The sequence below is a fragment of the Megalops cyprinoides genome, chromosome 8, assembly GCF_013368585.1.
Source record: "Megalops cyprinoides isolate fMegCyp1 chromosome 8, fMegCyp1.pri, whole genome shotgun sequence".
NCBI lineage: Eukaryota > Metazoa > Chordata > Actinopteri > Elopiformes > Megalopidae > Megalops > Megalops cyprinoides.
Genome location: NC_050590.1, coordinates 30,739,824 through 30,754,159, shown reverse-complemented (window position 1 = coordinate 30,754,159; position 14,336 = coordinate 30,739,824). Strand labels below are relative to the sequence as shown.

Here is a 14,336-nt window from a genome sequence, read left to right as displayed (position 1 = left end):
TGGGGTGGTCGGGTTGTGTGTAGTGAGGTGGGGGCGTAACATAACACGCAAGTGCTGAAAATAGCACTGGGAAGTAAAAGGAGCTGCCCTTGTGTTTGCGGTCCTGACGCTAATGTGAGGGTAAGGCTGGAGACTCGGGTTCTGTGGGCGGAAGCAGGAGCCTCTCTTTGGTGTTCTCTGTAATCCACCTCAAAGCCTAGCAGGGACACGTGCTGCACATCCGGTGGGCCTCCCACCAGTGAACTGCTATCTGACTCTGCAGTGTGAAGGCAGCGGTAAAATGGTTAACAGCACGCAGGCTGAGCCCGGCGGCCCATTTCCTTAACTGTGATAGATTTTAAGGAGATCATAACAGGGACGTGGGGCAAATTCAGTCCTTGAGAATCAAAGTCCCACAGTCCCACATACCCCTGGAATACTACGAGAATTAACTTCCTGTCCATGTAACAGTTAAGATTAGGTAAACAAATTAGACAAGAAGGTAGCTAGGTTAGCCTGTGACCACACAAGGCAGCATTTCCCATCTTTGATTAGAGGATGGCCACACATTTTATCTTTCAATTTTGTCTCCTGCCTGCCTGTCCCCATGCTCCTTTGCCGCCCATCCCTCCGCCACCCCTTGACCACTAACTCTCTCTAACTCTAACTCTGCCCATGTTTCCCCCTTGCCTGCAGGAAGTCTAAGACGAAGCCCAATGGAAAGAAGCCGCCCACCGAAGAGAAAAAGCACTACTTGGAGTCAGAGTACACCAAAGTACGGGTCGTTGACTTCGAACTCAAGGAGCTTGTGGTGTTGCCACGGGAGATTGACCTCAACGAATGGCTTGCCAGCAACAGTACGTGGCCAGTGCACCTTTAAGAAAAACAACTGATCACACAGAACTGTCTGCACCTTTAAGAAAAACAACTGATTATTCAGCACTCCACTGTTTCTCTTCCAGTTGATGTTTGGGGCATTTTGATTTAAACAGAGAGTGTGGTGAATGGTTTTGTTGTGTCTGCCCCTCTGTTTTGAGAATAACTTTATAGGCAGGTGCTAGCCAGAAGGGCAAGAAAATTCTCATTTTCACTCACATAATGCTGTATAAAACAAAGCTTTGACAAGTTCAAACAAAGCTCATGATTTGTTTCATGACATTCCAATGAAAAAGGCTTATGCAAACCATTTTGAGTTGCGTGTAATTGTCTTTAATTCAAGCAATACCTTGTGGTTGAATTTAACGGGGAACGTGTTTATTCTGTAGTTGCTTGTAATTAGACCCTTAATATCAGATGTTATTTGAAAGGCTCTCGTGTTGGGGCCTGTGTTAATTGTGCACTTATATAAGATGAATGCCTTTTACAACAGACTTTTAATTAGACTGTCATTTACTGAGAAGATTAGGGTAAAGAGCAAGGCCTTCAGATGGTGCTAGATGTAATAGTACTATGTATAGGAAGAATATAGAAAAAATGTGTTAAAAAAAAAAAGTTCCACTTGTGCAGTGTGGATCCAAGTGTTCCTCATTGTTTTGTACTCTGTTGTACTTTCCCATACGAAAATGAAAAATATTGTAATATATTGAGAGAGATGTTGTTCACCAAGACTATATTGAAGCCTAAAAGCAAATAAATTAAAATATATTAATGCATGTCACCAGTTTATTACAATATACTAAACGGGAGATATGCTGATTGAGCTAAAAATGTTCTCAAAAATGTATTTTTAATATGTATATGTTTAATATTTTCAGATTCATTGTTCTGTTCCACATTCTCTGCATCTCATTCTGTACTTTTCTTTATTACTTTCTTACAGCAACAACCTTCTTCAATCTCATAAACCTGCAGTACAGCACAATCTCAGAGTTCTGCACTGGGGAGACGTGTCAAGCCATGACAGCAGCCTGCAATACGTAAGTGAATGCACCTTTTGCTCTGTCATGTACCTGTACGATAAGGAGGCCCAAGCCAGACAGGCACTGGGTCCCCTGTGTCGCAAATGACCCTCCGAAACTGTGTGAAGGGACAGCAGCCAAAGAATTAATTATTCTCTCCTCTACCATCAGGACTACAACAAGGGAATGTGTCTTGTGTCTCTGTTTCGGTTACTGAGGAGAAAGGCAGCCTGTTTAAAGTTAATGTTTAAGATATTTAAAATACTAGAGGTGGAGGCAGTAAACTACCACACGCCTCAACAGGAAGTGCAGGTTGAAACGTTCACCTGGTCGTTGACTGTTTCCTTGAGAGTCTGGTGTCACCTTTGAAGCCTTGGAAGGGCGTGTGCGAGACCACCACTCAGGGAGCAAGGACTGCACACAGAGAGGCAAGATCAAACAGGCTGCGAAGCCTGCCATTAAAGAGGCTGTCATGATTGTTCTCTGTCGTTCTGCTACTGACTCTATTAAACTGACGTGGCCTCACAAGTTGACAGTGAGGGGAGATTCCACTTGATTTGGCATCAAAGAGATTGGAGAGAATATCAAAAACATAACCTTCTTGAGTCTGCCTCATAACTTCCATGGTGAATGGAAATTCAGGGTTGGTGCGCAGAGATGGGCAGTTAAGAAATTCCACTCACAGCAGTCATGGACCCCAGGGCTGGCACAGTAACAGCCTTGCGTAAAACCCTCTGAGTTCTAATGAACGGAAAATCTTTAACCATTTGGTTTAACTGGTTCAACCTGTTGGAGGAGCAGATAGTGGGGCAAGAAAAACCAGATGCTCTGCAAGTCCAGTCATTAAGGCAAACCTTTAGTGACAAAGAAAAGCAAACAAAAAGGAGGCAGTTTGGAAAAAAAAAAGGCCAGGAATGGGTGTGCTGTCTAATGCCAGATGAGGTGATGACAGGGTGAGCTTTCCATAACTTAACTGCACCGTATTTCGTATCATGCCGTACCTTGGTAGAAATGCATTTCCTGGATTTTCACATTGAAAGTTGACCAATCAGAGGTGTCCTTTTTCCTGTTTGGCCCTATCTATTTAGTCCCCGACTCTCACAATTGGTGTATTGTGACAGTTGAACAAGCCTGACCTCAGAGATGACCCTGCCCTACCAAAGGGACAATCAGGGAGCAGCAGAGCACTTTGCCTGCTCTGTGATTGGAGGGAAATGTCGGTGGGGAGCACATTATGAAAGCTTCCTGGTATGGGAATGTGAGCGGCTGTCTGGGAATGCGTGAGCTTCCCTCCCAAATGGGAGAGTCCTGTTGTTTGTAAATGGGATGCGGCCCGGACCGTCTCCGCAAACAGCACCAGCAGGGCGTCTCTCACAAAGGCAGGGCCGATACACCAGGGCAGTTTTATTACAACGCTGAGGGAAGCAGAGCACAAGAATGTAAACTCCCCTCCGCAGTGAACATCTCCAGCTGAACGTACTCCTCTGAATGAATCTGCCCAGGTGGAACCCCCTTATCTCGCACGCATTCACTGGCACGCAGTGCTGTTCTGGTCATTCTCTTGGGAGCCTGCCATTTCTGCATTCTCCCTCACCCATACTTGTATAACACTTACCTGTATACAGTGTGCCATTCTCTCTCCAGCTTACACTAGTTTGGCACAGTGTCTGCCAGGTTTGCTTGAGTTAAAAATGAACCCATGTTATTAATGGATTGTTCTGACACCTGTGTAAGAGAGAGTGAGTTAGTTTTCAGTTTTTCCTTTTTTTTTTTTTTTAATTGAGCTGCATTTTGCACCAGGCCGGTGTGTGAATTGCAGGGTCCAGCCTGTAGCAGACTCTGCAGCCCTAGGCCCAAAAAGTGGGCATTCATGTATGGGTCTTCAATGTTGCCTTGGGGTCCTGTCCAGACCCCTCTGATGGATGCTGCTAATGGGCCGAGAGCAGCCGGATACCATCAACTGTTACCAGAAAAAGATGAAGATATGATAGGCTTGGGTCCAGAGAAAATTAAAAGGGGCGTTTCCCTGGAATTTTCCATCACTTGAAAGAGTGGTCTTTTCTGAGTGCTGTTCTGTCTGCATTTATTCAAGTGTGTGTGTTCTATTTTTTTTCCCTCAAGTTTGCCCCATTCAATTACAATGCCTTCACTTTCTTCAGTGGCTGACCCTAATGCCGGCCTGTGGTCAGTACATCTTTCCTGTGGGGGTCAGTTATGTGGACAATTCCGTCGCTCAGTCTGCATTCCAGGGCATTAGTAATGACCACATCCCCCCCACACCCCCTCCCTGCCCCTCCCCTTGGCCCCAGGCGCAAGGATGTCAATACAAGGGCTGTATTACCCAACTTGCACCTGGTCTTTTACAGGGCTGTAAAACCAAATGCCCATTTTAAATGGGTCACTTTCCTGGAAAATGGCTTGACATGGAAGTGATAGCTGGCTCGAAATTTCTCCCACTCACCTGAGATGAAGGTGTTGTCATCCTGCGAGAGAGATTAAAGGTTTACATTTGCCACTTAGCTTGGCCTGGAGACGTAGGTCTGGTCAGGTTAAGGGTAAACCTCTGAGAATGAAGATCCTACAGCAGGTGGTTCCTGCTCATGTTACACGGTGTATTCCTGGAAAACCCTATTGTAAATCGGATCATTACAAACTGAGTCTTACTTTCCCACAGATATGATGTTATAAATGGAGACTGTTTCCTGAAAATGAACTAGAAATGGACTCAGAGAGCAGCCAGATGCAAATCACAGTCTTCAAACAGGTGTTGGTTTGCTCACAGGGCAAGCTAAACAGTGCATGAAATCAATGGAGAAAATAAATAAAAATAAATCACTCCCCCTCACAAGTTCATGAGTGAAAACAGTAACCTAAACTAGGAAATTCAACCATGATTTGGGGGAAGGGCAGGGGGTTACTTGATGTTACTTTTCTTTCTCTCATTATCACTCCCCAGTGTTTTTCTCACTGTTAGTCTGGATTTCATCTCATGAAATGATCAATGGTGGGATTTGTGTTCGTATAAATGAGGTAAAGGTGAATTGCCATAAACTAGATCAGAAGAGTGTGTTCCTAGAACCCCTTGTTTACATTGATTCAGTGGTACTGTCCTTACTGTCCTTCAGTGGTACTGTCCTTACTGTCTTAATAAAGTCCTCAGAGGGCTTTCATGAGCAGCTCAGCTGGTAGCACAGAGCTTGACCTTACCGTCTGCCTCCTCTCTGTGCCTTGCAGGATATACTACTGGTATGATGAGAAGGGGAAGAAGACAAAGTGCACGGCCCCGCAGTACATAGACTTCGTCATGAGTTTGGTGCAGAAGCTGGTGACAGATGAAGATATCTTTCCTACAAAATATGGTGAGTGTTGTGAAATGGCATCCTCATGTGTTCAGGCTGGGAAACTGCAGCCATTTTGTACTATCTGGGTTACTGCCAGTGACTCTTACCGTTTGCATGACAAGGGTGCCCCCTGTTGTCTCAATAGAGAAAAATGGATGAAATAGGTTCATTGGTCTAGGTTGAAACTGATTGCATGGTGGCTTGCTCTGAACTCCTGAGTCAGGAATTTAAGCAGCTGCTCTGTCTTTCATTTCTTGTACAATGCTGCAATCATCAAAAATGATTATTAAAAAATCAGCACAATACTCAATGTTAAAGACAAAGCACTTAGTTGTCAGATAAAATCTGAGTCTGAGTGTTGACACTGAGTTTTTCTTTAGAGTTCTGGGGTCACCCTTTCCAGGAAATGGCAGGACCTCCCTACAATAGCTACAAAGGCACACAGTAGTTGTATGGGTATCCAGTTGTTTTTACAGACTTCACTTCAGTTTTATATGTGGGGAAAAGCAACATGGGCAACAAAATCTCACAGCTGCTTTAACATCTTTTTTACATGAATGCACCAGTCCTGTAAATCGCTGCTAGCGATATAAAATCTAATGCCATCACTGCTTTCTCTCTCCACCCTCTGCCGCAGGCAAAGAGTTCCCCAATTCGTTTGAGTCACTGGTGAAGAAGATCTGCAGGTACCTGTTCCACGTGCTGGCGCACATCTACTGGGCGCACTTCAAGGAGACGGTGGCACTGGACCTGCAGGGACATTTGAACACTCTGTACATGCATTTCATCGTATTCGTAAGGGAATTCAACCTGGTGGACCCCAAGGAGACGGCCATAATGGACGACCTGTCCGAGGTGCTGTGCGCCCCTTCACCTTCACCTGCTGCACAGAACCATGTGACGGAGAGATGAGCCGCCTGCTGGCTGTCACAATCGCCGCGCCCAGCATGGGGGGAGGTTGGGGGGTATCTCTCCCCCCCTCCCCCCTGGAGAGGGGAAGATGGAGGCGTCTCGGATGTGTGCAGGACTTGGAGACCTTCCACTCCCAGAATATTGCTACTATGAGGACCCTGCAGCCAGACAGGGTGGGGTGGGGGAGGGGGATGTCTGTGGCACCAGCAGGAATTGGTGCAAGCTTTCCCCAGGGTAAATCCTGCCTGCCTGCCCCGCCCTATAAGAAACCAACCATGTTTTGGTTGTTTTTGTTCTTATTTTATTTTCCCAAAATTTTAAAATCCTTTTATTTTGCTTTCTCGGGGACACAGTTTTCTGTTCACTTTTCTCTCTCGCTCCCTATTTTTTTTTGTCTTCCTCAGATCAGGATGTTGTCTCCGCCTCTTCTCATGTACTGTTGTATAATGCTGTTTTTGAAGAAGACGTACAGAGTGTAGTGGCTGTTGCATTCACCACTTCCAGGTTGCGGTAGGGGAAGAGTCCCCTGTTTGGAGTGACTTTTTCTTTTATTTTTCATTTGAATAATCAGAACAGCCCCCCCCCCCCCCCCCCCCCAGAAAAAGTTTGCATTGCTGCTGCAAGCCAGACAGAGGGGCTTGCATAATAACCCTTACCTTCACATTAGCATTTCTAATTTAATATTACAGTCTGTGGAACTGTAATATTACTGTGGAATCCCTTCCCTTCTGGTAGGAACAGCCCTGAGTCTGAGAGGAAGCAGGAAGGTGACTGCAGTTTTTTGTGTATGTATCAGGGGGCATGTGAAATCTTGCCTTGATATGAAAGAGAGCCTCTCTGGGGCAGAAAGGAGGAAGTGTGTCGAGGGGAGGGGTTTGTTGATGGGGGGACTTCCCTTAGGCATGCTGCTGTAGTATAGAGGGTTTAAGTGGCTTCAAGGGCCAATCCTGGTCCCTCAATGCCAAAGATACTGGCACTATCTACAGGTTCCCCCACCTCCAGCCCTGCTCCATGTCTGATAGACTGAAAAATGAGGGTCAGCCTTGTCCATCTGTGGGCTGTGGGAGGGGAGGTGAGGCCACATGGCGAGGAGGACATATTTAAATCACAATCACAGAGTCAGTCTTCTGTTCCATATAAAGACGCTGCCATCCTTAAAAACTCCCTGTCCTTGTGTTTCTGAAAGAAGATTCTTTTTCAGGACCAAAGAGGACAGGTCTTACTGAAAAAGGAAACGTATTCATAGCCTATATAATATATGCGCACTTGACTAGCGATATGGGAAGATAAACCCCGGAGAGAGACGGACAGTTTTAAGGTCAACACTGCATCACTGTCATTGTAGGTGATAGCCTCTGTGCTAAGGACGGCTGGATTTATTTTCCTTTTATTTATTTTAAATTCTTGTTTTAAATTTTATGTTTTGTTTTGATATTTGCAGGGTCCTTCAGTTCTGGCTTTCATTTTTATGTATTTTAATTATTATCTAAGTTAAAAGCGATTTAATATTTTATGCTCTGCGAATTATAACCTAATAAAAGATAAAAATTCCATTTCTGCTTTTTTTCTTGTGATTATTGACATGTTATTGTCACAAGGAAAGGTGGAGAGTTACGTGTGGCAGTTACAAAATATGGCCAAATATGCAGAGCTGTATGTTGTGTTACCTAAATGGAAGCTCCTGTATGAATGCTGTATACTTAGCAGGATTTGGTCACATTGAGTTCAATTATAACAATATCCAAGCGGTAAAATTAATTTAGGTACGTGTACTTCCACTGTTATGCGCTAGGATACGGCATTCGCTTTGCATAACCGCAGAATGTTCCAAAGACTGCATTGAAATGATGTATTTGAAGACGACATGATTCTCTGTCTTATGGAAAATTCATTGCAGTGAAATGTATCGTAGGAAGCCTTTTCAGTGGTTGCTGTGCTGTTGTACGTAAGTATGCATCTCATGTAAGGTGATGCACCATGCCGTGTAATGACGATAAGCGTTAGGTTTGGCGTGAGAACATTTGTCCTACAACCGTTTTAAGCTTATTTTAAGAACTGCACAAAGATTTCTGATGGTTATAACATAGTATAATAGGGATTATATAAATACACGGATACTATAAAACTACGTTTATTTTGCCAGAAAATCAATATTGCCTCATAAGTTAGTAGTTACGTTTCCATAAATCAGCATGAATGGTTACTGTCTCAAAATGTTTTAAAATAACATACAGCCTTGTCAAAAAGTACTCACAGGTGCGGAGTTGCATCTAGCCACCAAAAACCGATCTTAATCATCGAATCACCATTGCTGTATGTTACATAACACTTTTCATACTTGTTATAAGCACTTTTAGAGACGCATTTTAGTACCGCTTATGCAGAGACAACATGAAAATCATAAACCAGAAAAAAACTTAATACTAGGTCCAATGTATGACATTACTTTAAACTGGAGCAAATTATTGAAATCCAAACCTAGCACCTAGCAAGTGTGGTTTGCTAAATAAATAAATGTAAATGTAAATGTTTGAATGGGACCAAAGGCGTCGAGTTTTTATATTTACAGAGTGACATGCAGTGCTTGCAGTTGCCACTAGGCGGAGTCAGAATACCAATGAAGAAAATGGTGGCATGCAGAGTCTGCAGTAACTTCACCAGCCGTGTGTCTGTTCAGCCTCGTTCAGCTCCCCTTTTCAGCCTCACACGGCTGGTAAGCAAGGTTAGATCTGTGGGAGCTGAAAACGCCCTGTTCCTTGGCATACAAATGCATACAAATTCAGAAAATCAGAATAAATTAAGAAAACCTGTCTCACAAGAAAATGTTCTCCATAAAGCTGCTTTACCTCACGATTCCTTTCTATTCAGACATGTTTTGTTGATTAATCAATTTTATAGTTTATGATGCATATACATCTAATTTTAAACCAAGGTAACATACAGACATCGGTCTTTCTGGTGTGTTGTCAGTAAAATAATCTATGTGACAGACAGGTCAAATATAATGGTCAATATTTAGCAGTGATCTCAGTAAATGTATATTTAATAATGTAAATACAGAATGGCCAGACCTTCATTCTTTACACCCAGTAAATGCAAAGTATGGTATCCTGTGATGTAGATGGTAATGTTAAGTAGATCAGTTGTCTCTCTGTTCAAGGACAGTGATATAGAAATAAGAATATGTAAATACTTGAAGTTGATCATTCAAAGCATTTATGTCACACAATATTTCTACAGGGGTACAAAAACATGTGCTGGTGTTTTTAGCAGCAAAGTGATGCCAGACCTGGACAAAGCTGTTCCAGGTAGCTATCACCCAAGAATTGAGGAGCAGTGTGTATCTTATGCTGGCCGTCACATCACAGTTGTGTTAGAGGAATATGTGTAAGAGATAAGAGAACTGAACTGAGAGTTTGCAGATATTATATAGCTTTCTTTATGTCTGGCAGTCATTCTATTCCCTGCACTCTTTCAGATCTCTCACTATGTCATTTCTTCTGCAACCACACACACACACACACACACACACACACACACTGACGTGCTTATGAAATAGTCATATCCTAACTGAAGGGTCTCATTTTAGAATTTGTCCTCAACCTAACCTTTATTCTTTGGCTCTTACAATATAATTCTACTCTGTTGAGTTCAACTCTTTTGCTGCTGCCTTTAACACTGGTACATTTACATGACATATCCAGGATGACATACATACTGTAGCTTACAATCTTAATATTTTACTTGTTTGTACAGCTGGATATTTACTGAGGCATCTCAGGTTACCCACAAATAAAACAGCAGTGGACCACCTGAGAAGTAAACTTTTGGTAATTCAATGGTCCCCTGTCATGTGCACATTTTATAGACCTTATTGTATCACGTACAGTTGAAGTCATCACATTAATCAGAAAAGAATGAACAGAAATGACACTTCATGCAGACATAATGATACATACCCCTCAATGCAGTTTTGGTGTCATTGATTTGTTAGTAAAGTATGTTAAGCCCAGTGTCAGATAACACATGCAGCTATGTCAGTTAGATATTGCTACAGGTGAAAGTAATTTCTACTTCAATACTGCTGGTTGACAGTTTACTCTTGCTTGCAAACTAAACTATCAACTTTACATTGCATATATTTAATGTTGCATTCACTCAAAGCCATATACATTTGTATTCATTTAGCACCCTGAGTAGATGTGCAATATAACACAAGGTATTGGACGCATGCGTTTCATGGGAGTTGGTGCCGGATCCCATACAGTGTTGGTGAAACGCTTCCGCGTCAGAACATTTGTCTACAGAGATTTTACATTTCATTCATGAAGTGCTTACATACTAGCTGTAGTATAGTATAAACTACAATGATTGTATAAAATGCATGGATACTATAAAACTACGGCCATCTTGCAAAAAGAACATTATTGCCTTCAAACAACCATAAAATACCTTCATCGACACTTTTCCAAAAATAGATATGAACGATTTGTGTAGCAAAACGTCCAAAGTTAACATTAGTCCTTTTCAAAATCACTGACATGTGCTGAGCTGCTTTATGCGTAAAGAAGGGTGCCGTCTTCTCACCGACCCGCTCGGCGAGGAGTCTTGAAGTTTGAATCGCGCCAAACCACCATCCTCATCCAGTTTCTTAGCGCTACAACTTGGAGTTGGCACTTTCACCGTGTTGCCGAATTTGGAGTAATCCACGGCGTACATTCCCTCCTCTTCGGAAACAGTGGAAACAAAACGATGCCCCCACAGTATCTCTTCCGACAGGTAAGACGTTCGGGCCTGTGTAGTGATGCCAGTAGTTTCGACCACCCCCTCCAACACAACAATAATTTCTATGTCTTCGTGCTGCAAGTCATCGGCGGACAGCTCGTAAAGAGGGCTGTTTTTGTCAATGACGTGACATATGATGAGAGGGGACACTAGAAAGATGCCATTCGTCCCAACTGGATTGTCCATCTGAATGTCTATTTGGTCGAGGGGCATCACCTCCCCCTCGTGCGTAGTCGTCCTCCTCACCACCTGCATTCTGACCGTCGCGCTGATAATCATGCTCTTCCGAAGGTCCCCAATGCGGATCATGAAACACAGTTTGCCATTTCTGACGGCGATGACTGCGTACTTACTGAAAATAAGCGTCTCTGCGCGGCGGTTTGCCTGAGCTGTCTTCATGAAGATGCAGCCCAGCATGATTGCGTTGATGACCAGACCGACGATGTTCTGAATGATCAGTATGATGATGGCGGAGATACACTCCTCTGTAATCATGCGCCCGCCGAAACCGATAGTCACTTGTACCTCGATTGAAAACAAAAACGCCGAGGAGAAGGAGTGAATGCTCGTTACGCACGGGACAAAGTCGTCTCCTTTCTGGTCCAGGTCCCCGTGCGCGAAAGCTACAAGCCACCATACCATACCAAACAGCAACCAACTGCATAGAAAAGACATCGTAAATATTATAAGCGTGTGAACCCATTTTAAATCGACGAGGGTGGTGAATACATCTTGCAGAAAACGTCCTTGCTCTCTAATGTTCGTATGGGCCACATTGCAGGTCCCGTTTTTGGCCACGAAGCGAGCTTTTCTCTGTTTGGTTTTGTACTTGGGTTGCAGAACATTCTCCGCCAAACGTGTCAGCACATAATCTTCAGGAATAAGTCCCTTTCTGGACAACATAGCGCTCCCATACTACACACAAGACCGCTTTCATCGGTGGACGCAGATTACCTCTGTGCCATGAGATCCACTTTATAAAACACGGGACAGCCCTTCATGCGTTTCCTGAAAGAAGGCAATTCACCCGCGGCGGCATTTACTCCAGTGACAGCTGACAGGAGATCAGCGCTGTCATCTGTTTTCTAAAACTATGTTCGTTGCTCGCGTTGCCGGATCAGGCGCTCCGCCGCCGCAGAATTCCCAAAAGAAGACTCTACTTTCAGTTCAGCTGTCGTTGCCCGTCACTTGCAACCGGATAAGCAGTCGTCTGGAACTCACTGGCTTATTGCAGTTGGACCCGGTGGCAGAAATGAGCTAGCCCTTACTTATGGAGCGAGAAAATTTTCTTCTTTGCAGCCCCGCCGGAGACACGTGTGTTCAGCCGAAATGCCTGCAGTAGAACGGAAACCCCAGACGACTGCAGAACTGCGCGAATGGAAAGTAGCGGGGTGAGGGACCGTCGTGGCTGCGCTATCTGAGAAGGCGTTCACGACTGGCATGGCTTCCGACAGATGTCAGTGCGCCCCTGTTTACAATCTGAAATATCCTTTGAAGAAGTTCGATAATGCGAAATTGAAATATGGCTATTTTTCGCAGAGTATAAACCCCCAGACCCCATCAACATCAAATTCAACGTGCTCAAACAGATAGCACAAGGTTTTTCCAAGTTTTAGGGTTTTCTTGACAATATCTTATTACAATTCATGTGCTGTACACCAGTTTGAAAAGTATTTCTCCTTAATATATTATACCATAGTTAAATTATCCCACTTTAGAATGTTTACACAAATAAATACAGAGAAGTCAATGAACAGTTTCCATTGCTTGCATGTAGAGAATTACTGTATTGGTTTGCTGATGTTTTTGACAAGAGATATTACGTTTAAAAACGTGATTTTTTTCAGTCTAAACTGGACAAAATATTGAATATTAATTGTGTTCTAATCTATACAATGTGGTCATGAATTGGTTGATTTTTTCTCAAAATTATATGCAGATGTTACTACTTTAAAATGTTCCAGTTCTAATCCAAGAGGAGCAAAAATAGTTTGCAGAGTTCAATGTCAAATGAGTATTCTACTTTTGGACTGAAATAAAGATGTTTCACAGAAGTAGACTGAGATTTAATCACTGCCTTGTATATGCTCTCTCATGTAATTGTGTTTGCTTAGCAGACACCCATAGCTCACTTTCAACATGCTATCTATTTACACAGCTGGTTGTTTACTGAAGGAGTTCAGAGTGAGTACCAATGAGAGATATACTCACAAGGCAATGTATGTGAATACATGTGAATATATGTGTATTTGTTTAAATCACCATGTGCCAAAGATACCTGTTTCCAAAATGGCTTTTTTGGATAGTCATGTCATTTCCATTATGTAGTTGATGGCTATATTGCTTGTTTATGGATTTTTAGAGGCTGAGACATGTGAGTGCCCATCACAAGTAAAACCTCTCTTGTCCTTTTCCCAGGTCCATGAACAGCATGACACAACAGAGGGCTGCAAAGACAGTAATTCTAATACACACAGAAGAGTTCCTTATCTGGCTGATAGGTGTGGTTTGATAACAGCTGGGGTGGCCCAGAAGAGTCACTTAATACATTTTCTTCCTCCTTGACTAAAATAGTTGGTATCATTTCTCAATGTTTGAAGAGGCCAAAGAAATTTAATGGCTATTGCAGGCTGTTCTGGAGAATATGTGGAGCTGGGCAGTATTATGAGGGAAGACCGCAGATGAGCAATCTTTATGACTACAACCATTAGGGCTAAGGAAAAGGTAAGCCAAATCTTTCGTTAGACCAATGTGTATTCTTACTATTTCTCATTGTATACTTGTATATCCTTTTTAGAAAGGTGTGAATTCTTTTTGCAGTCCATTTGAAAAATGACAAATATTTATTGATAGAAAAATTCAGTACAGGTCTTCATTCAAAACACCTCTCTATATGCTGACAAGTGGGAAGGTCTTGAAAGACCAACTTTGTGGTGCTTTATCTCCTGAACGGAATGCCTGCACTGAAACCATTTCCCAATACTTGAAAAACCAACAATGCTGCAGTCACTGTGTGGCCAAAAGGTCATTACCTTCAAAGGAAACACATTGCCTGTTAGATGAGAATGCAGTTTTTATTAATAAAGAATTAACATTTTATATACAAATATGTTACACCATTAAAAAATAAAAATCCCTTGTACAATTGCACTTTTCAAAGGCCCGCCACTAGCTGTCACTTGTCCGCTCGGACGAAAGAAGCGAAGACACTGTCCTCGCGATCCAGGAGCACGTCGGGCTTGTCATACTCCAAAATGATCCCGCGCTTCATCACTATAACCACATCAGCATTCAGAATCGTGTGCACACGGTGCTGTGAGAGGCAAAGAGGCCACCAAATTGTAAATTGCAATTTCATTCCTGAAAAGCATTTTTTTGTGTTAACATAGTTATTAGTATATGTATAAAAATGTATCTTTAA

The 14,336-nt window shown here is 42.9% G+C and overlaps 3 protein-coding genes across 7 annotated transcripts in view; 1 reads left to right on the top strand and 2 right to left on the bottom strand.

Annotated features, from left to right (window-relative positions):
* LOC118781804 (MOB kinase activator 2-like) overlaps positions 1–7,567 on the top strand; it is a 66,944-nt gene extending 59,377 nt beyond the window's left edge. For all 3 annotated transcript variants that reach the window (XM_036534893.1, XM_036534891.1, XM_036534890.1), the window contains exons 2-5: positions 676–836; positions 1,799–1,895; positions 5,112–5,236; positions 5,856–7,567. In XM_036534893.1, coding sequence (XP_036390786.1) covers positions 676–836; positions 1,799–1,895; positions 5,112–5,236; positions 5,856–6,130 — 658 coding nt within the window. In that variant the 3' untranslated portion in view covers positions 6,131–7,567. The remainder of the gene's footprint in view (positions 1–675; positions 837–1,798; positions 1,896–5,111; positions 5,237–5,855) is intronic.
* A 3,096-nt stretch (positions 7,568–10,663) lies between these two features.
* Positions 10,664–12,463, bottom strand: kcnj11 (potassium inwardly rectifying channel subfamily J member 11). Its single transcript, XM_036534665.1, has one exon. It carries the CDS (start codon positions 11,816–11,818, stop codon positions 10,664–10,666), a length of 1,155 nt encoding a protein of 384 aa, XP_036390558.1. The 5' UTR covers positions 11,819–12,463.
* A 1,592-nt stretch (positions 12,464–14,055) lies between these two features.
* The window catches only part of abcc8 (ATP-binding cassette, sub-family C (CFTR/MRP), member 8), a 49,722-nt gene continuing 49,441 nt past the window's right edge, over positions 14,056–14,336 (bottom strand). For all 3 annotated transcript variants that reach the window (XM_036534865.1, XM_036534867.1, XM_036534868.1), the window contains one exon: positions 14,056–14,228. In XM_036534865.1, the coding sequence (XP_036390758.1) occupies positions 14,091–14,228 (138 nt within the window). In that variant the 3' untranslated portion in view covers positions 14,056–14,090. The remainder of the gene's footprint in view (positions 14,229–14,336) is intronic.

Coding starts and splice junctions, on each gene's coding strand:
- kcnj11 (XM_036534665.1), bottom strand. CDS start 11,818: ATGTTGTCCAGAAAGGGACTTATTCCTGAAGATTATGTGCTGACACGT.